Below are 19,354 nucleotides of genomic sequence, written 5' to 3' on the forward strand. Positions count from 1 at the left end.
CTTATCAGAACTTTAGTTCAAACAGCGATTTTTCAAGCAGACATCAAGCACCAAAGCGTTTATCTCGACCAGGTAAAACACTTTACCCCCATATATAAGGAATAGAACCCCAAGTAATACAATTTACGTTTCTGTTATACCGACATTTAAACAAATTCGTTTTAATTTATTAACGCACTCAACATGGGGTCTACAGTACATTGTCACTTTTAAATATAGTCATTTAACTATGTATGTATTATCCATAAATATAGAGATGCATGTATATGTGTAAACTAGTATCAAAAATTAGTAGAAACGACACTTAACCAACTGAAAAAATATCGAAAATATATATATACTCATGTACCGTATTTATAAAAGTATGCGATAAAATAAAAGCCAACAACAACTTAGCACGCAAGTAGAAGACGTTGAGGATTTCGTCATGAAAATGCTTTGTGGGATCATGGTAATATGAATCGTTTGGGGATAGTTTACACCCCGCGCGACCGGACGTTAGAATGTGTATAAGTATGTGCGTTGAAAAGGACAACAATAAATTAAAATCGACAAACTTGTGAGGTTTTTGTGCCATTTGATGGCGATCCATTTGCTTCTTTTTTCGTTTTAGTGTGCACTTGTCTATAATATTGTTCAATTTGCTTTGAGTTTCGATGTTCCTCCTTTATGGTTTCATTTATAAAATATCAGGTTCTGCTATGACCAAAGATCGCTGTAGTGTCTATACATTTCAGTGTGTATATATAGGGCTGTGTGTTAGAAGGGCGTATTTATAGGATGTGCATCAGAATATAAAACTAACTGCCCGATCATTGCCTCAATCGAAGTTTAGCTTCCGGAAAGTTCCGTCGTTAGGAACGCTGGCCGCTAACGGTGCGGCCCTATCCTGATTATTCTCACTGGCCGCCCGCAATTTCTCATCCACTCCATATCGCTCGTCTTCTTTAAAGTATGTGGAAAAGCTGGTCAACTGTGTCTCGTACCGCGTCATCGCATCCGCCAAAGAGCCATTCTCGCCGCCCATCTCTACGGGCAAATACTCCTTGCCAATGGCCTTTTGCAGAGACTCCACGTTAGAGTGGATGTGTAACTGCAGGAAGGGTAGCAAAGGGTTAGTAGTTCGAAATAGATTATTTTCCCTTTAGACTCACCAGCTCCTTTTGCTTCATGACATTCCGAACTAGGCCCAGGACAAACTGCGTCTCCCTGGAGGCATTAACAATGTGGGTGGCCACCAAATTCGCTGGAATACCATGCTCTAGGAATGCATTCATCCGCTTGAACATGCCAGGATCGAACTGCAGTAGCAGGGAGTAGGGGATCTTGGTGAAATCGATGATCTCCACAACGCCGGATACGTTCCAGTTGTCATCCGTGTTGATCTCGATCTCTGCGCGAAAAGCGTGGAAGCGGAAAATGTCGCTGACGCTGTGCTTGGAAGGTTCAATGTGGCCCATTCGTGTGTAATGGATACGGGGGCCACCAGGGCCAATAGGTTTGGGCAATGTGGCGAAGATTCTGCAAAAGAACACGATTTTCTTAAACACCCATCTCCAGAAAATGGGGAGTCCCCGACTTACCCTGAACGAGCCAGTTCTAGCAGCTTATCGTCTACCAGGCGACCCTTGAGCAGTTCTCTCTCCTTGGATTTGTAGGTGTAGTAGAAGAGTACTCTCTTCTTGGCCTCCTCCACGTCCCAGTGGCAGAAGCGCAGGAAGGCCACCAAGAACTGATCGTCGGTCCGCGCCTCCAGGTAGTTCTGTTCGACGATCCAGGTCCTCAGGGCCTCGATCTTCGCCACCATTAAGGACGGATCCTCGCAGAGCTGCGACCGAGCCACCTCGGCCAGCTCCGGCACCAGCGATCGTATCTTGGCCATGGTCACAGGGGATCTGCAAATCGATCGATACTTGCCTTAAATTTTGAGATACGATACCGAAGGCTTGGAGTGTGCTAAGGGATGTGTGTTCTATGGCCAGGTGCGAACACGACTAACAGAAAAGTTTGCGGTCGCCTGCTTGGACTGGTATCCGATTCTGATCGGATCGGGAACCCTCCCGATTCGATAGCGGGCACACTGGTGCAGAAGTACCCGAAAAACACTGCGACACGGAGCAAACTCACAGTGACAAGCCATTTGAGCACCAGATTATGCGATATCATTGACCGAAAGAGCAAACACAAATAGCAATGTTCCGTGGGAATGATAAGTACACTAGGAAATAGTGAACCTCACTAGTTTCGGATAAGCGCATGAATTGGTAATAGATGTCAGTACTTAAACTTCATTCATATTTCCTGCGTTGAAATAAGATATATAGTAGTAGTATGAAGTTTTAATTATTTGTATATGTGCTTATGATAATCATGTGGATATTTTAAATTTACTCCTAAAGCAACCCGCATTAAAATGGTTAATTCAGGGGGTTTTAAAAATTTCTTACTCCTTCGATAAACTAAAATTTTTTTCAATTATGTTTTCTATTTTTAGAAAACACATCCACTTAATATGACATTAACTTTTAAAACCCACAACTGGGTAATTCCAGCCAACTGTGCTTTTCCGATCCGGCGATAAGATACGCATACTCACAACCGTTTGAACTGTGGCGTGTTTCTATCCACAGACTCTACCGCCTTTTCGCCAGCTGCACTCATACGCGCCACAGATGCAGTCGAGCCCTAATCTTATCTCCTCCGGCAAGAGACTTCGACCGCCCACACAACAGATCGGGTTGGATTTGATGGGCCGTCGGAGCAAAAGAGAGTGGTGGAAATGGTCGTGCGCGCTATCAACAGAATGAGTGGCCATAAAAGCACCAGATTAGCTTTTAACGGTTCCGTTTCGGCCTGGGATTTTGGCCGCCATGCGATTAGGAAGAGCGTTTAGTAGCCGTCCAGCTGCCACGAAGCAAGCGACTTCCCAGAAATGGCCGAACTGCGACCCCTGAGCGCCGAACTTCGTCGCATTGCTGAAACGGAACTAAATGAGGTGGAGGAGCGAGTGCCAGCGGATCTGGCAGCTCTTCGGGATTGGTTGGCCAAGCAACCTCATCTGAGGGGCCGTCAGGATGACCAGTTCCTGGTTGGCTTCTTACGAGGCTGCAAGTTCAGCCTAGAGAAGACCAAGTCCAAGTTGGATCACTTTTACACTATCAAGACGCTTATGCCAGAGCTCTTTGGCAAACGATTGGTGGACGATAAGAACCTAATCTTGTGTCGATCTGGGTGAGTTTAGACGTCATCATCCTTATCAAGAATATTTAAAACACGTAATTTCCTATTTAGAACCTATGTTCGATTGCCCAAACCTTGGGGCACCGATGGACCACGCCTGCAGCTTACGAACTATGAGAAATTCGATCCCAAGAAGTTCAAGTTATTGGATCTCTTCCGCTACCAAACCATGATATCGGAACAGTCAATCCGTGAGGATGACCACAGCAACATTAGCGGCTACGTCGAGATCATTGACATGGCCAAATTGAGCCTAAGTTTTTTGGCCCAACTAGATTTCACGCTCATCAAAAGGATGGGAATATTCGCAGAAAAGGCTCAGCCCACTCGCCTGAAGGGAATCCACCTGATCAATTGCCCCAAGGAGGGAGTGGCGTTACTGAATCTGGCCAAGAGCCTCATGCCCAGCAAGCTCCAGCAGCGGGTGAGTAAGCTAGAATAATTGAATACTCGTAGCCACTTTTGCTAATTTATTTTCGTTCCCTTATCGGACACTTCACCGAGATTATCAGCTGGTCTAGCAGGCAGCTGATAGGCGTTGAAGAGCTCTGGCACTCTCTCACCCTTGAACTATTATTTAATATTTCTGAAATCAAAGCAACTAACTTTATACAGTGTGCAGAGCAGCATTGCCTAAGGTCAGTTGACCACGCCATGGGCTCTTATCATTGAAACGTTAGGCCGGGGTCTTAAGTAGGCACAAGGGGAAAGTGCAAGTTGGAGAATAATCTATTTGCCTGACTCATCCCATACGGCGCTCTGCTTTTCCAGTTTCACGTGTATAAAAACCTGGAGCAATTAAGTGAGGTGATACCACGCGAATACCTGCCGGAAGAATATGGCGGCAACAATGGACGTATAGCCGACATTCAGGCGGAGGCGGAGAAGCAATTGATGTCCTATAAGAGCTATTTCGCAGAGGACTCCCAGTACGGAGTGGACGAGCATCTGCGACCTGGAAAGCGTGTTAATGCGGATTCCATTTTCGGCGTTGAGGGATCCTTCCGAAAACTCGACATCGATTAAAGTCGAAACGTTTTCTAATTATATTAGTATTTGAAGAAATATGAAATTGGGAAATACCTCAATAAAAATCAAAAGCACTCCTCGAAAAGGCCAAGTATACTTCATGAGAAGCGCCGAGAGCGGCGCGACAGATGGTCAAATCACAGAGCCATTAGCTTTTAGCTAGCCCTATCTGTGACACCTGTTAATAGCTTTGTCAATCAGCTAACAAAATTAAGTGGGATCAAGTTTTGGTCATGTTAATTTGGCGAACGCGAAGGTAGTTCCTCTGCGGAAGGCGTCGAAGCAGGAATCCAACGGAATGGCCTTGTTTTCAAGCAGCGACGACGTTAGTATGAGCAATAGTATCCAATTGCACAGTAGTTTAACCTTTGCCCCTAGTTCGACTTTGGCAAGTGGGACTTCCCAGCCGAGCGCATTTGGCTGCACAAGTCCAACGGAGAGATCACCTGGAAGATCTGCACGTTTGTGCCACTGATTGCCTTTGGTCTGTATGGAAACTTCACCATGCTTTTTCTGATAGCCACCAACCGTTCATTGCGATCACCCACCAACCTGATTATTGCAAATATGGCCGTTGCGGATCTTCTGACCCTGGCCATTTGCCCTGCAATGTTTATGGTGAACGACTTCTATCAGAACTACCAGTTGGGATGCGTGGGCTGCAAGCTGGAGGGCTTTTTGGTTGTGGTTTTCCTCATCACAGCCGTGCTTAATCTCTCGGTAGTCAGCTACGATCGTCTCACGGCCATCGTGCTCCCAATGGAGACGCGCCTCACCATAAGGGGCGTCCAGATAGTGGTGGTCTGCACCTGGGTCTCGGGTATCCTATTGGCATCACCCTTGGCTTTCTATCGGTCTTACAGGGTGCGCGTCTGGAAGAACTTTACGGAGCGATATTGCAAGGAGAACACCTCCGTCCTGCCCAAGTACTGGTATGTTCTAATCACCATTCTGGTGTGGCTGCCACTAGGCATCATGCTTATCTGCTACATAGCCATATTTTATAAGGTAAGCAACGATAGTAAACTGATTTAGGGGTTTCTACTAATGAGCCACCTCAAACACAGCTTGATCGGTATGAAAAGCGGGTCCTTAGTCGGGAGAACCCGCTTACAGTGAGCTATAAACGCAGCGTGGCCAAGACATTGTTCATTGTGGTCGTGGTCTTCGCAGCTCTACGGCTGCCATTTACAATCCTAGTTGTACTACGGGAAAAATACTTCGGTGAGGATGTCTCTGTCAGCAGTGGAATGCAGCTATTCTGGTACATCTCACAGTATTTGATGTTTCTGAACGCCGCCGTCAATCCGCTGATCTATGGATTCAACAATGAGAACTTTAGAAGGGCCTACTACCAGATCTCGTGGGTTCGGCGATGGCGATTTGCTGCGAAAATGAAGAAGGTTTCGGGAACACCAAATCACTGCTGCTACTGTGCCTTTATGAAGAAGGGCAGACGGAGCCCTGAAGCAGCTCAACAGGCAGGAAATGTAAAAGAGGACATAAGCAAGGATATATCTTCGGAAAAACAGTCGGCCAAGTCCACTAAGATAATGCAAAATAACCCTACTGATTTACTTGCATCAGAAATCGAAGCAGACGGGTTTATATAATAGAAATCAAAGAGAAATCTTTAAAATGCTGATGCCACTAATGCAAAAATACCAAAATATACACCCACTATGAAATAGGGTACCCAAACATCTGACAATATCTTTAAATGGAGCTTTAAGAACCGTAGAGTATCATGCCTGGTAGTAAAAGTTATTTTGCAGCCAGTGCACGTGGAACAGTTTCAATGTTACGTTTTGTATAGTTTACAAATAAATAAATATATGTATCAAATGTGTCGCTATTTGTTTATATTGATCTTTGCTGGTGTGATCGCCCGCGCGATCAGTTTAGAAGTAAGCTTCCAGGAAACCTATCCCACACACTTCCTGAACTCAGATCAGACATCGCTCCACAAACGGGCGGCTGATGTGCCTCATTTTTTCGACCAAGGTTTGTAATGATATAACAAACTTTATTTACATTTCAAATTTGACTGGGCACTTTGCTCAGGCTAAACCAAACAATTCAGACTTCATGTAGCCAAATCCATGGGCTTCGAGGAACCGAATGAACTGGCCCATGTTCATGACGCCCTCTTCGGCATTGAAAAGCTGTTCGCTGAAATCCTCGAATCCCCGCTTGCGCTGCCGAGGCTCACTCCGCACCAGGCAGATCTTTTGCCACCGAAGGGCCTTGATTGAGCGCCAGAATTCGTGAACATTCGCGGAATCACCTTCCACGCATATGATGCCAGGTTTTCCGGGTCTACTGAATCCTGTGAGTTCCAACTGACGGGCCTGTCGAATCAGCTCCTGCCGCTTGGCGGTGGATTTAATGTGGTGGGAATAAATCCACATTCGCTCAAGATGCGTAGCTGGTGGTTGTTGCGCGTCTTGTGATGCTACTAGCAGCACCTCAAACTCGGATGCTGGTCGTTTTAACAGATCCTCTATGTGCTCCTGCAGCCAGCTCAACAGCTGGAAGATGTACGGCTCGGCGTCCTCTTCGCGCCTATCACTCTGATACTGCTCTAAATCACTCTTTAAACGCTGCTCCCTTGATTTTCCCAGTAGCGTAGTGTGTACACTGATGCGTGCCTGTTCCAAAAGTGGATATAAATGCGGCAGCTCCACTCGGACTTCCACGCACTGTTTGCCCGGTAGAGTTAACTTCACCACATACTCCAAATGGGAAAGAAGGCTAGTAGCAGGTTTGGTCTTATCTTCCTCCAGGAACTCATTGAAGTCAGCCACCACGCCGGCATCGAGCATATGCAGCTCTCCGGGCGCGCAATATATGGAGCTCAGCAGCTCCAGCTCCTCCAGCTGCAGGCCAACGCAGCGATGGTAGATTTGCAGCTCCTCCTCGGCCATGGCTAACGAAGAGTTAGAAAGAATTGTTTGGTTTAGTCAGCGGCGACGCATAACGTACTGCCCTATCCTAGGATGAAAGCGATTTAAAGTACAAAGAGCTGAAGAAGAATCGTATGTGATTAGTTTTTATAAAACTTATTGTCTATGCCTCTCCCAGCTAGCTTCAGTTTCGATGGACTAACACGAGTGGCCTCCGTGCCGGTGCCCTTTCCCCTCGATATTTGCGTCCTCCAACTACCCACAGTCAAGTACGCTACGGCTTTGCATAAAAATACCGCAGGACTGCGTCACTTTGCCGTCTATATCTGGCGTCCATCTGAGCAGGACTTCCAGCTCCTTGTGGAATGGGAAACACCTAAAGCCGTGGCACTGGATTGCCTGGCTTTCGCTGGACGTGGCTACGTTGCAGTGAGTTACAATCTTACAGAACCCGTAAGTCAGGCCCGTGAAGGATCACCCATCTATGAGATTTCCCCGGAAACGGGAATACGGACAGTGCAATATTTTTCGGGAACCCATCTGAGGGGAATGTACCTTCGGATCAGTAGCCAGGAACTTACTTTACTGCATGTTTTCGAATCGGAAGCTCAGTGTCCCTATTTCAAGTGGATGGGCAAGAGTTTCCAGAGACTGGGTGCGATTCGCTGCAGCAATGCTCGAAGAATGGAGGCCTTCGGCATCGACTACACCGACTATGTGGCCGTAGCCAACTACGCAGATTCAGAGGGACGCACTGCAACCCACTCAGAGATCTTCAGATGGGATGCCAAGTCCCAAAGATTCCAGCTCTTCCAGCGACTGCGCAGCAATGGAGCCGTGGACGTAAAGTACTTCAGTCTCCCAGTAAACGAGGTCAGCCGCAGGCACTTTCTCATCCTAGGCAACACATTTGGTGGAACTGGCGCCGAGGTGGGCGAAGCAGACACCGTGATCTATGTCTTCGAAAAGGGACAGTTTGTGCCTTATCAGCGATTGAGTTTCTATGCATTGGAGAGGGTTTTGCCAGTTCAGGTAATTTCGGATTAAACTTTTAATGGCGTTTAATATATGTTGAATCCCTTAGCACTCAATATCGGAGAAGTTTCTACTCCTGGTTGCTTGTAGTAAACAGGATGTCAAGATCTATAACCTCAACGACTGGAGATTCGAGGAATCTAAGGTGCAGTTCACTGAGGGAGCTTTAAGTCGTGGTGTGGCACGTATGAGAAGCTATGAGGAGAAGGATCATAGCTATTTGGGTATGCATTTTTAGCTTTCTTTACATCCTAAACTGATATTTTCCTATATACAGTGATTGCGAATGAGAATATGGCTGCCAACGAGACAAACATCTTCCAGCCTCTCTACAAACAAGATGAGCATGCCAACATACTCCGCCAGCAAATCATTGACTGGGCTCAGGAGCAAAGAAAGCGTTTGGAGCAAGTAAATTTAGAGCAGCTCTTAAAAAGACTGGACGTGAGTTTTGTGTTTTATAAAATTCGATAAATACATGAATTCTTTACCATGTATTTATAGGACAAGTTAAAGCACCGGGAGGAGAATCTGAAATGGTCGGTTATCAAACAAGTGAACGCCAAATCGGTAAGAAGTAGCAAGAAAATCAAATTATTTTGATAAAAAACTTTTATTTTCAGTTCGAGGATAAGCACATGAAGCTCACACCTAATTACTGGAAGGCTTTAAAGCTAACCAAGCAGGCCTTGGATAAAATCGAACAAAAAGCGATCTCAGCAGGTTCCAGACATCCCAATAAGAGATCCGTTGGTCAACCAAATGAGGAACTCAGCTTCGATGAAGTCACGGTGGACACTCTGGTGGTGCACGGCACAGTTAAAGCAGACCATATCAATGGAGTTGATACGAGGAACCCTGTTTACGACTCTGTGACTGCCAATAACGTTTATGTAAGCGCGAAATACACCGAACCCGCCGGAAAACAAAGAAAACCTCTGCTGGAGGAGCTATTAGTGAAGGACCTACAACTTGGCGGGCGACTGAATGGCCTCAAATGGACAGAACTTTTTGATCTCACTATAAAGCGCAGCAGCAAAGATGTGCAGTTTATCAAGGCAACTGTAGACTTGGATCATCTTGAATCCGACGCTGTCCAAATCAATAGCAACGAGATTAACGATCGCCCGTTGGGACAGCTGATTCCAGTAGATAGTGGAGACTTCATTGTCCAACACGATGTTCAGTTTTCCCAACCAATTCAAGTGAACCGGCTGCTCATCAACCAGCGGCTTAATCACATCCACGTCGATCGTCAGCGCTTTGATGTCCTCACCAAGCAGGCAAATCACACTCAGGTCATCGAAGGTGCTGTTCGATTCGAGAACGTTCGCGTAATGGAACCGATTACCATTGCGGTAAGCAACCACAGATATTTTATTCTTGGAAAGTAATAGGTTTTAAACATATATTTCTTCAGGGTCAAATTATGGGAGCTGAATTGAGAGCAATGTCACCCGCAAAAGTTACCCACAAATCGCTGCAACTTAATGGTGATTTTGTTGTCGACGGCGATGTAACCATTGGACGGCTACTGCAAATGAAAGATTTTGTGGACGAGTCTACTCAGAAATCCGCAGCAGAAGCATTGAGTCGAAGCATGCGATTGGATAAACCTTTGGAGGATGTGAGTCTTAACTTTGTAGAAACTCTTATAGCCAACAATACCGAGCTAAGCTTCCTCAACACAAGAGATCTGCAACATTTGGTTAAACTGAACGTTGGTGAAGTGCAGTTGGTGGAGGCCAGTAAAATATTTCCCCAGAATGTAGAGATTATTGATGGGTTCGGTGAGATTAAATGGCTAAATGGGATTGATACGGAAAGCCTCCCGGAAATGCTACTCAGCAAGAGTGGCAACCAAACTATTTTGAGTACAATTCAATTACAAGGCGTGCAAACGGACCAGGTCACTTCATCGCAGGTGTTATTGAATGGGTTGGGAGTTGAGGATTACCTTCAAACCGGTCAGGATCAAAAGTCAAATGGAACACTGTATATAGACAACCTGGATGTGGGGAAAATGAGCGCGGATGATCTGCACCTAAATGGCCATCTCTTTGGCCAAACACTGTCCTCCATCTACGAACATGGAAGCAAGTCCCTGGACAGCTGGCATCTGCCACCCGACTTCAATGGCACCCTTCACGCCCAGAACCTGTGGCTTAGTGACAGTATTAACAAAGTGAAGGTGATCCAATTGGAGCAGCAGTTGCAGCAACTAGCGGGCAACATCAAATACGTTGGCGACTTTACTTTTGAGCATGATGTAAACATTAGTTCCCTCACCTTTCAAAACAGTCTAAATGGAATTGAAGCTAATAAATTTGGTAGCTGTTGGTTGGAAAATGAGGGCGACCAGAATTTCACAGCCCCCCAGGAGCTGACTTCTTTGGACAGCCAACAAGGCCTCTGGCTAAGATGGCAGCTCAACAACCATACCTTAGAAGATCTGGAGAACCGAAGCTACAGGCTTAACGCACCGGAGCACCTGCAATTAGTGCGATTTGGTGAGTAGCATGTAAGCTAATACAATGTTAGTATCCTATAACAACATTACCTCTCAGCGAATCCCATTGTGTTGCAATCAGAGATACAGTTAGATCATTTAAATTTACTCCGCGTCCCAGAGGACGTTATATACCATAATGGTGGAGGTTACATCTCTACTCCAGTTAGCATAGAAGGTAACCTAGAGGCAGCAGAATTGTCTAACATAACCAGCCTAAATGGGTATCCTTTGGAGGCGTTGGAGATGTATTTAACTGGACGAAATGTACACACATTTGTAGCAGAGAATGTAAGGTTTGACGAAGAACCCTCTTATCACCTTCTAAATGGACACAATCTGGGAAACCTCCTAGATCAGGTGTGGCTGGACAACGAGCAAATTAATTTGGGAGAAATAAGACTGGAATCTGGGCAATTCGAAGGCCTGCTGGAATTCCAAGTGAGTGGGCTGTCCTCATTAGAAACCTTTACTGTTTACAAAAACGCCTTTCCCGTAGGGACCCATAAACGGACACCAAGTGGAACACATCAGACGTAACTACTTCAGCCGGACGCGAAGCAATCTGCTGAAAACTCCCCTTAGCTTCCAGCATGACGTCACATTCACACAGCCTCCTGTAGCCAAATACGTAAAACTTCGACGTGGCGGAAGCGACGTTTTAATGGAGAGCTCCAGTAGGTAAGTGAAATTGTCCAAATAATCAATGGGCAAGGGGTAATGGGCAGGGGTAATGGGCAGGGGTATTGTTGGTATCACGTTTCACTTTCGCAATTGTTTACGCGCTAACAGTTTTAGAGGCACTGCATCAGCACAAGTCAGCTGTGCATTCCGTTTGGCAGGTGAAATTTCTGTACACGTTTGCAAATAGCGCGGGGCGGGGGTTGCACTTGTTTCGGACACTGGCAGATGTGCTTAATTACCTCGTCAATTGGTCGCTTATTGGGTTTGGTTAAATGCACTTTTTACGGTCGGGCAGTTTCGGCAGAGCAGAGGTTTGTGATTTGAAACAACAAAAACGTCTTAGGAAGAATCCCAAACGCCTGAGAGCTAGAGATGGCATAAGCACTGGTCTATCGATTGTTTCAAAACTTGTATCGATCTTTACATGTATCGTTGAATTTAAATATAATTTATTTTCGGTTCATAAATATTAGTCCTACTATAAATTCTATAAGACATTTGTAAAATTGATACATTGCTTATTACCTTAGAATGTTTGGTAAAGAGTTCGGTGTTATTAAATGGCTTATACTAATATTAAAAGAAATCTTTATCTTTTCCCAGCAACTTCTCTCTAGATTTTGATGATTTTGTAGCTCACTCATTGAAAACAGCTGGATCTCACTCTATAAGTGGAAAATGGGAACTGGCAGAGGGCATAGTTTTCGGAAATTTGAACCATGTCAAGATAAATAACTTAAACCTAGCTAATGATATCGTGAGAATACCTCATTACAATGACAGTGGCAATTCTCCAATGACAATCGAAGCACTGAAAACCGTGCAAAGCTCCATTATAAATCGCCTTCATACTACCACTGAAAGCCAGGTGGCGGAGGTCCCTGTGGCCAAGTGGATCAATGAAGCAGCCTACCTATACGGGAACCACAGCATTGCTAGCACAACCTGTCTGAATAATGTTAATCTCTACAATGATCTTACCGTTAAGGGGCCTGTAAATGGTGTCCTCTGGCAGACGGACAAGCTCATTTTGATGGACAAGGAGCAGGATGTACCGGGCTCCCTGCTGGTAGAGAATAGTTTTCCCGAGCAGCAGCGAGTTATGAGCAATAATGTGAAGAATCTCTGGGTGGATTTCGTCAACGATCTGCCAGTAAACGAGTTTCTGGTCAACAAGGCAGAAAACCGCCCCTATCTTCATGTGGAGAGCCAACTGATCTTTACACAGCCACTAACTGTGGGTCACTATGATTCGGGCAACGGAAATGGGTTCCTGGATAATTATTACAAAAATAAGCGGGGTGTCAAAACGAATGACATTCAGGATTGGCAGCAGCTTCAGGAAAATGTGGCAGCTATCAAGAACAGATTGACCAGTATGTTAGAAACATATCAATTCAAATTCTCCTTTAGTTATGTGTATTCAACTCAACCAACAGAGCCGCCTAAAGTGCTGGAAGGCTTTTCAGTGCTGCAGCAATTGTCTCACAAGGCCTCGCATATGAAGATCATCTCCTTGGACAACGATGACGTCCTGGCCATCTGGGAGCATACGTGGAATAAAGTAGTCTCGTACACCTGGCAACCGGATAAACATCTTTTTGGCCGAACTTCAAGTAAGTTATGTAGATTTATTTGCATATGAACGTATTTAAAAATCAAGTAGCATATTGAACCTTAAATAGGGACAAATTCGAAATCTCAAATATTAGAAGTACATTTTAAATTAAGCTTTAAAATCTTTTCGTAACTGTAATGAACACTCATAACAGAACTGTGGGTAAATACCTCATACAAGTTGCCCAGTTTGCACACAACGCAGACGTTTAAACACGGATAAAATAATACGATAAATACGAGAAAGGGTTCAGGCAGACCTACATAACTACCTTCGATTTTGTCTAATAAGTATGCTGAGTAATCATTTAAATTGCGAGTATCAGTCGGGCTACTGCTCCAGTTCGTCGCTCTGCACATCAAGGATGGCGCGCAAGATGGACAGCTCAAGCTTGGCGGAGGCACGCGAAGAGAGTCTGTTCATCACATTGGCCACGTACAGCCCGAGAGACTCGTGTCGCGACGAGTTGCACAGATTCTTGAAAAAGGTCGGCGGCAGAGAGTTGTCAAAGTTCCCAAGGTTGATAATCTCTGGTGTATTGGAGGAGCCCGCGTTGATCTTCGGGTCGAAGATAATGTCATTCTTGAAATCCAGTTCCTCAATGTGTGGCGAAAAGCCGTTTGTGGAAGCCACTGAGGTGGAAGCAATGGTGGCGGCTGTCGACGAGTTCGGTCCTCCACTGCCACCGTTAATCTGTTGCGCCGCTGGAATGGTGATGATGTTGATGCCCGGCGGCGGTGTCTGGTTGTCTTCACGCTCCTTCTTTACTTGCATCAGTTGGGCAGTTGTTGTGTGCACCACATTACTTCCCGCCGGCAGTTGATCTGGAACGCTGGTGAGCGCTGAAGTGGAGGCTGATGATGAAGCTGCTTGTTTCGGGCTCGTTGTCTTGGACTGCTTTTTTGGCGCCGATGACGAGGTGTACTCCTCCGAGAGTTTGCGCTTTAGAGAATCTGGCAGCTGAATGGTGGTGCGCGAGGAGCTTGATCTCTGCCCACTGACTGGCGCCTGTTGCCCAATCGTCGGTTTGGATACAAGACCTGCTCCGGAACTGGGCGTCTTCTTCACAGTGATTCCCTTTTTTTGAAGTACTGCGGCGGCGGCGGACAGCGAGCTACTTCGCGGTGTGTTATTAGCCAGTGTGTTGAGCAGCTTTTTCTCCTCAATGGCTGGACGAGGAGTGTCGACGTTGGGTTTGGCGTACACCCGTTCTTCTTTTTCCGGCGAGCCGGTGCTGTGGGATTTCGTTGGGCTTTCGCCGTCAGAGGACGCCGAGCCGGTAGAGTTAGCGGTTTGTCCATACTGATGGGCGTCATCCTCGTCCTCAGGCTCCTGCACCTCCAGCATTTCGTACTCCTCCACCTCGTCCATGGGAACTTGATCACTGCGGGAAGTTTGAATTATTATTAGTTTTTCATGGTTTGAGGATTATTTACTCCACTTACTTCTCCTCCTTGATTGAGATCTTGGGCTCCTGGTGGATCTGATGCATCAAGCTAAAGAGCTTCCACGCGGAATTGCCCTTTAGCTTTTCCTGCTCGTACTTTTTCTGCAGTACTATGAAGATGGAGCGAGATTCGTGCACAGAAAGCTTGTTAAGACGCCCGATCCTGGCCCACGCCTCCTCCTGCTCCTGCTTGCTGGCGCCGCCATTGTTTGGATGCAGTACCTTTTCTTTAGCGATGTCCTGCAGAATCTTGTCCAGTTGAATTGCCATCTTAGTCAGCGACTTGCGGCCCGCTGGTTGCGCGTTCCTGATAATTTTGGAGGCTTTTTTGTTTACACGCGACGCACCAATAATATATGTAACTAAGATTCGCTTGTTTTTTCTCCGCTTTCGCACCGTTCGCTTCTCTTTTCCTCTTCTGTATTTGGCGTCGGTAAATTGGCGGAAAATGTGACCGTGCGACATCCAAATACCAGAAATGCCGCTTTTTGGTACAGTAACTTAGGGATGAGAGAGTTTTTGGCAACATATATGCTCACAGTACTCGCTCGATGTACTGAAGAAGGAAACACAATTATTTTCATTTAATTAATAGTAATACTTTTATTATTTTAAATTAAAAACTAATACACCACGAATAAAATAAATTTAGGAAGTACCCAGTTCTACATGTAGTCGAATTATTCAAGTATTCCCGTTGGGATCAGATATTATCAAATATTTCCAACATTGTTTTTTAATTTATTTTAATACTTAATTTATTTACCAACATTTATATTTCGATTATATAGTTATCACAGCTCGTGATACATAAGTGCGGATTTTTAACTGCACTTACCACTGTACTTAAGGGTGACCATAATGTTAGGATTCTTACACATCGATATTTTTAGTACCACCACTATACGGTACAACCACTCGCCTATCGTGCTGCCGATAGGCTCAAACAAATACCGGCTTTGTAATACCACAATGTTTTATGACAGAATTCCCAACGAATTATACATTTTATTGAAATCCTTTACAGTTTCCGCCATCTCACAATGAAACGATATTTACTTTGTCTTGACCAGCTATACATTTGACCGTTTCCAAGCGGGTGGGCCCATCTGTTCCGGATGGACTGCTTACCATAAAAGGGAATTCGTCCATTCCGTAGCAGGCGGCGCCATACCTTCCTAACCGATCCACGGCAATGAGGGCACCCATAAAGTCCTTGTGGTGCTTAATAATGCGGCGAAGGCTCTCCTGAGCTGCATCCGCCGGAGGATTTCCTGCTCGCATCGCTTCAACCGCGAGCAGTGAGGGCAGGAAGCGCATCATCACATCTCCGTCTCCGGTAGCTACGGCTGCACCCACCTCGTTGTCTGCATAAGCACCGGCACCCGGAATGGGGGAATCTCCGACCCGTCCGGGAATCTTGTGACGCGCCCCGTTGGTGGAGGTGCCGGCGTGGATGTTGCTTTCCACGTCGATAGCAATCATGCCAATGGTGTCGTGGTTTTTCCGTCCGATCTCGTACTCATTCCGGGCACGGTCCTCCTTCCAGCGGGTCAGGGGAGTCGGCCGCGGCTTGTACGGCCCGCAGGAGACCTTGGGATCCGGGTGAACGTTCTTCCAGAAGTTTGGCTGGCAGTTTTCCGCCGTCCACTGCAACCACATATCCTTCGACTCCGGCGTGACCAGCGACTCTGACTCAAATCCCATAGCATTGGCGAAAGCGGACGCCGCATCACCCACCAGCATTGTGTGTTGCGTGTGTTCCAGAACGTGCCGGGCCACCTTAATGGCATCCTTAATGCGTCGCAGGCCAGCAACTGCCCCCACTTCCATGGTGGCCCCGTCCATGACCATTGCATCCAGCGTGGTTTCACCCAACTCGTCCGGGGATCCGCCATAGCCCACTGTCCGGTCACACTGCAGTTTCTCACACTTCGAGCAGCCCTCCACTACTGCGTTCCGCGTCTGCCGGAGTCCACCCTTGCTCTGCTTGAGGATCCTCCAGGCCAGCACATTGGCGGCCGTGAAGTTCCAAGTGTTGATGACCATAGGTAGCTCACCCGCCGTCCTATTCGCCTTCAGGGCAGTGCTACCAGCGTTTGTTTTGGATTTTCCACTGCAGAGGGGTGGATCTTAGCGAACAAAGAATAGCTTGTATGCGTTGCTCACCTAAACACCGAAGCCAGCGTTGGTTTGGGCGAAGTGGTCTCCGCAAGGCTGGATAACGCCGTGGAGGCCAAACAAAGGAGCCACAGACATGCCTTCAAGTGCCTTTTCATGGTAAACTGTAATGGTCTGACGAGAAGTTGTTGGTCTATCGGAATCTGTTCTGTTTCTGCCGGAAAATGGTCGAGTTTTGCTTTTAAATGCTAGCAGTCTAACCTCACTGGTTTGCTTTCTTATCTGTTGTTTTGATATACCCTTTGAATGAGTCCTAATAATTTTTAATTGGGTCTAAACAACATCTTAAATCAAGAAAATATTTCAACCTAGATTAAGATATAGACAAAAGTTTGTCTTAAAAAAAAACAAAGCGCCAATTAATATCCACAACTTAAATGGAAATATAGGAAGGGTATCCCAAATTCCACATAAATATAACTGAATGCTTTGCATTTGTAGGCTTATTCACACCGACACAGCCAAAGAACACAAACTTGGATCAAATCGCTGAGGATTCACAAACCCCAAAGAAACTACATTTCAGATCATATGGATTTCAGTGCCGGGCACTACAAGAAGAGAACCAGATAGTAATCCGATGCCTAGATAAGCAGAACAACAGCAGGGAAGCAATTTTGCCCAGGCGGGCTGTAAAACAGTTGTTAGCGGTCGCCGATTCAGATGAGATGCCCATACTACTTCGTTCTCCCAGAGCGGTGGAGCTTTGGAAATGGAGTAGTGGCGATTACTCCCTATCGAGCACGCTGATGGATGGGCAGGTGGACCAAGTGGAGCTTAGTAAGGGAGGTGTTGGCATGGAGAGCGGATATGTAGCACTCATGGCTTCATCGCCAGCAGCAGAGATTCGTATTTACAGGTATATTCATGAGCACTTCACTAATTCTGCATTTATGAAGGTTTTTATCGCTTCGCAGCTTCGACAGCACAGACACGAGCGGCTTCCAACTGGACCAAGTCCTCGAACTCCAGGACGCTCAGCAGTCGCGGGTAATGCGCTTTATGCATCTGCCAGAATCCGATGATCTACTGCTCTGCGTGTCCAACGTCCTGCCACAGCAACCGATTAGCATCTACCAGCACCGCGGAGCAGCGGGATTCCAGCAAATCCTCGGCGACAGTGCCTTGCCAAAGGGTCATGCCTTGGAAGTGCTCCAGCTGCCCAGCCACAAGCTTCGACTGCTGTCCATGGCCACGCAGAAGGCAGTCTACTTGCTGCAGCCGCAGTTTACCACACTTTAAGTCACTTGTTTTGATTGTTTTTTCTAAATAAAAATTACTTTTTATTAACCGTGTTTTGTTGGCCGTCAATTACGTTGCTTAGTCGTCGCTGGACTCGACGTTCTCGGTCTGCAAGTTCTTGAACGTGGACACCGGCACATAGGTCACGTAGGTGTACAGCTTGTTGGGAGAGTCCTCATCGTCGTTACGACGACGCGCCAGGCGCACGCGGATGCGGAATGGAGTGGACCTGGAAGGGATTAACGGCTTATTACAGAAGATTCTAGTTCAGAGCAAAATTCGGACTACGCACCTGATACCCTTGGACCAGATGTGCTTGTTCAGACGGGTGTCGATCCTCACGTCGGTGGTGCCCATCTCCCGCTCGGCGAACTTGCGGATCTCCTTGATGGCGCGGGGCGCGCGCTTCTTGAAGCCGATGTTGTGGACACGCTTGGCCAAGTGAATGGTGCACTCGCGGGTCACGACTTCATTGATCGCGGATTTGTTGATTTTCTCGCCCTTGGTCTTGGTCATTGTGCTGTTTAGCCCGAAACGGTGCTACTCAATATCCTGCAAATGATTAACAACGAACTTTAGATGATGCCACAATATAAACAAAACTGCTATGGAATATTCCATCCGCAAATAAATGACTCCGAAATTGCTGCACAGGGAAAATGAACATACGCCGTGATCGGTTTTTCGACGCCGAACATTGTGCACACAGCTTCATTGCATTTACTTCGTGGAAATATTCGATGTTTCTCGATTTAAATATAAAATCGCAAACTACGAACCTCTTCCGGAAACGCAGCGAAAAGAAAAGGATAGAAGAAGAGATGCTAGAGGGGAGCAGAAAATAGTGTGACTGCGTTATCGTGACTATCGTATTGCCTGAAGAACTAGCTTGACGGTATTCCGTAACGAGGGTATTCCCAAAATAGTAATATTAAGAGAATAACGTCTTGAATTTTTAAACTAATTGACCCTGATACCAAAAGTTTAAGTTGTTTTTTGAATTTGTAATTTTTAAATTGTTTTGTCCAATTTTCAATTGTTTTGTTCCACTGTTCAATTCAATTGAAATGGCTCTGTTTTTCTTTTTTGAATGTGTCTAATTTAAATCGAGTAAAGTTCCTAAAATAAGCTAGCTTAACTCTTTTAAACAAATCAAATTCATTTTTAAAAAGTTAGGACATACCCAAATGCTGACTTTATAAAAACAATATTATTTAGCATAATGCTTTTAAATTCGCAAAATTTTAATCCAGAATTGAAAGGATTTACTTATCTTTTTTCGATTGAAATCTCTTGAAAAATCTCAAAAAACGTTTTGCACATACTTTAGTTCAACGTGTTGTTTATTAAATAATAATTTTAATACAATATAAAATTACTTTTGCATTGTTATATAGCTACTAATGGAATGCCCTAAATTGTTGTTTTAGAATATAGTCCAAACTGATGAGGTACAGCTGATG

The 19,354-nt window shown here is 45.7% G+C and overlaps 8 protein-coding genes across 9 annotated transcripts; 3 read left to right on the forward strand and 5 right to left on the reverse strand.

Annotated features, from left to right (window-relative positions):
- Positions 1–640: 640 nt before the first annotated feature.
- LOC122626749 lies at positions 641–11,768 on the reverse strand. 2 transcript variants are annotated; one of them, XM_043807122.1, is made up of 4 exons: positions 11,643–11,768; positions 1,584–1,895; positions 1,155–1,521; positions 641–1,093 (listed from the first exon to the last, which is right to left on the reverse strand). In XM_043807122.1, exons 2-4 carry the CDS (start codon positions 1,880–1,882, stop codon positions 821–823), a joined length of 939 nt encoding a protein of 312 aa, XP_043663057.1. In that variant the 5' UTR covers positions 1,883–1,895; positions 11,643–11,768; the 3' UTR covers positions 641–820. The 2 variants fall into 2 exon arrangements, with proteins under 2 accessions (XP_043663057.1, XP_043663056.1); XM_043807121.1 differs by lacking the exon at positions 11,643–11,768 and having other exon boundaries at positions 1,584–2,007.
- LOC122626750 (alpha-tocopherol transfer protein) lies at positions 2,539–4,712 on the forward strand. The gene is made up of 3 exons (XM_043807123.1): positions 2,539–3,231; positions 3,292–3,664; positions 4,012–4,712. Exons 1-3 carry the CDS (start codon positions 2,933–2,935, stop codon positions 4,264–4,266), a joined length of 927 nt encoding a protein of 308 aa, XP_043663058.1. The 5' UTR covers positions 2,539–2,932; the 3' UTR covers positions 4,267–4,712.
- LOC122626734 (allatostatin-A receptor) lies at positions 4,568–5,910 on the forward strand. Its single transcript, XM_043807109.1, has 3 exons — positions 4,568–4,594; positions 4,648–5,277; positions 5,337–5,910. The coding sequence occupies exons 1-3, from the start codon at positions 4,568–4,570 to the stop codon at positions 5,880–5,882; spliced, it is 1,203 nt and encodes a 400-aa protein (XP_043663044.1). The 3' UTR covers positions 5,883–5,910.
- Positions 6,020–17,939, forward strand: LOC122626746. Its single transcript, XM_043807117.1, has 13 exons — positions 6,020–6,273; positions 7,354–8,207; positions 8,260–8,434; positions 8,488–8,654; positions 8,715–8,780; positions 8,834–9,568; positions 9,631–10,720; positions 10,778–11,160; positions 11,219–11,400; positions 12,007–12,779; positions 12,843–13,019; positions 17,091–17,508; positions 17,567–17,939. Exons 1-13 carry the CDS (start codon positions 6,105–6,107, stop codon positions 17,889–17,891), a joined length of 5,514 nt encoding a protein of 1,837 aa, XP_043663052.1. The 5' UTR covers positions 6,020–6,104; the 3' UTR covers positions 17,892–17,939.
- On the reverse strand, positions 6,324–11,775 carry LOC122626751 (RWD domain-containing protein 2B). The gene is made up of 2 exons (XM_043807124.1): positions 11,643–11,775; positions 6,324–7,198 (listed from the first exon to the last, which is right to left on the reverse strand). Exon 2 carries the CDS (start codon positions 7,194–7,196, stop codon positions 6,330–6,332), a length of 867 nt encoding a protein of 288 aa, XP_043663059.1. The 5' UTR covers positions 7,197–7,198; positions 11,643–11,775; the 3' UTR covers positions 6,324–6,329.
- Positions 13,015–14,922, reverse strand: LOC122626747 (streptococcal hemagglutinin). Its single transcript, XM_043807119.1, has 2 exons — positions 14,467–14,922; positions 13,015–14,405 (listed from the first exon to the last, which is right to left on the reverse strand). Exons 1-2 carry the CDS (start codon positions 14,736–14,738, stop codon positions 13,352–13,354), a joined length of 1,326 nt encoding a protein of 441 aa, XP_043663054.1. The 5' UTR covers positions 14,739–14,922; the 3' UTR covers positions 13,015–13,351.
- On the reverse strand, positions 15,266–16,886 carry LOC122626748 (putative N(4)-(beta-N-acetylglucosaminyl)-L-asparaginase GE19290). Its single transcript, XM_043807120.1, has 2 exons — positions 16,638–16,886; positions 15,266–16,584 (listed from the first exon to the last, which is right to left on the reverse strand). The coding sequence occupies exons 1-2, from the start codon at positions 16,745–16,747 to the stop codon at positions 15,507–15,509; spliced, it is 1,188 nt and encodes a 395-aa protein (XP_043663055.1). The 5' UTR covers positions 16,748–16,886; the 3' UTR covers positions 15,266–15,506.
- LOC122626752 (60S ribosomal protein L31) lies at positions 17,906–18,786 on the reverse strand. The gene is made up of 3 exons (XM_043807125.1): positions 18,671–18,786; positions 18,184–18,443; positions 17,906–18,120 (listed from the first exon to the last, which is right to left on the reverse strand). Exons 2-3 carry the CDS (start codon positions 18,405–18,407, stop codon positions 17,970–17,972), a joined length of 375 nt encoding a protein of 124 aa, XP_043663060.1. The 5' UTR covers positions 18,408–18,443; positions 18,671–18,786; the 3' UTR covers positions 17,906–17,969.
- Positions 18,787–19,354: the final 568 nt, after the last annotated feature.

This window comes from Drosophila teissieri, chromosome 2L, assembly GCF_016746235.2.
Source record: "Drosophila teissieri strain GT53w chromosome 2L, Prin_Dtei_1.1, whole genome shotgun sequence".
Lineage (NCBI taxonomy): Eukaryota > Metazoa > Arthropoda > Insecta > Diptera > Drosophilidae > Drosophila > Drosophila teissieri.

What these genes read in the sequence shown, in the direction of transcription:
- LOC122626749 (XM_043807122.1), bottom strand. Translation starts at nt 1,882, where the DNA reads ATGGCCAAGATACGATCGCTGGTGCCGGAGCTGGCCGAGGTGGCTCGG. An exon ending in CTAGAACTGGCTCGTTCAGG is followed by an intron (nt 1,522 to 1,583) that starts GTAAGTCGGGGA and finishes GTTCTTTTGCAG; the next exon opens with AATCTTCGCCACATTGCCCA. An exon ending in TCATGAAGCAAAAGGAGCTG is followed by an intron (nt 1,094 to 1,154) that starts GTGAGTCTAAAG and finishes CCCTTCCTGCAG; the next exon opens with TTACACATCCACTCTAACGT.
- LOC122626752 (XM_043807125.1), bottom strand. Translation starts at nt 18,407, where the DNA reads ATGACCAAGACCAAGGGCGAGAAAATCAACAAATCCGCGATCAATGAA. An exon ending in ATCTGGTCCAAGGGTATCAG is followed by an intron (nt 18,121 to 18,183) that starts GTGCGTAGTCCG and finishes AATCCCTTCCAG; the next exon opens with GTCCACTCCATTCCGCATCC.
- LOC122626748 (XM_043807120.1), bottom strand. Translation starts at nt 16,747, where the DNA reads ATGAAAAGGCACTTGAAGGCATGTCTGTGGCTCCTTTGTTTGGCCTCC. An exon ending in ACGCTGGCTTCGGTGTTTAG is followed by an intron (nt 16,585 to 16,637) that starts GTGAGCAACGCA and finishes ACCCCTCTGCAG; the next exon opens with TGGAAAATCCAAAACAAACG.
- LOC122626734 (XM_043807109.1), top strand. Translation starts at nt 4,568, where the DNA reads ATGGCCTTGTTTTCAAGCAGCGACGAC. An exon ending in TGTTTTCAAGCAGCGACGAC is followed by an intron (nt 4,595 to 4,647) that starts GTTAGTATGAGC and finishes CTTTGCCCCTAG; the next exon opens with TTCGACTTTGGCAAGTGGGA. An exon ending in ACATAGCCATATTTTATAAG is followed by an intron (nt 5,278 to 5,336) that starts GTAAGCAACGAT and finishes CCTCAAACACAG; the next exon opens with CTTGATCGGTATGAAAAGCG.
- LOC122626747 (XM_043807119.1), bottom strand. Translation starts at nt 14,738, where the DNA reads ATGGCAATTCAACTGGACAAGATTCTGCAGGACATCGCTAAAGAAAAG. An exon ending in ATCTCAATCAAGGAGGAGAA is followed by an intron (nt 14,406 to 14,466) that starts GTAAGTGGAGTA and finishes AACTTCCCGCAG; the next exon opens with TGATCAAGTTCCCATGGACG.
- LOC122626751 (XM_043807124.1), bottom strand. Translation starts at nt 7,196, where the DNA reads ATGGCCGAGGAGGAGCTGCAAATCTACCATCGCTGCGTTGGCCTGCAG.
- LOC122626746 (XM_043807117.1), top strand. Translation starts at nt 6,105, where the DNA reads ATGTATCAAATGTGTCGCTATTTGTTTATATTGATCTTTGCTGGTGTG. An exon ending in GCCTCATTTTTTCGACCAAG is followed by an intron (nt 6,274 to 7,353) that starts GTTTGTAATGAT and finishes TGCCTCTCCCAG; the next exon opens with CTAGCTTCAGTTTCGATGGA. An exon ending in TATCAAGAACAGATTGACCA is followed by an intron (nt 12,780 to 12,842) that starts GTATGTTAGAAA and finishes CTCAACCAACAG; the next exon opens with AGCCGCCTAAAGTGCTGGAA.
- LOC122626750 (XM_043807123.1), top strand. Translation starts at nt 2,933, where the DNA reads ATGGCCGAACTGCGACCCCTGAGCGCCGAACTTCGTCGCATTGCTGAA. An exon ending in CTAATCTTGTGTCGATCTGG is followed by an intron (nt 3,232 to 3,291) that starts GTGAGTTTAGAC and finishes TTTCCTATTTAG; the next exon opens with AACCTATGTTCGATTGCCCA. An exon ending in CCAGCAAGCTCCAGCAGCGG is followed by an intron (nt 3,665 to 4,011) that starts GTGAGTAAGCTA and finishes CTGCTTTTCCAG; the next exon opens with TTTCACGTGTATAAAAACCT.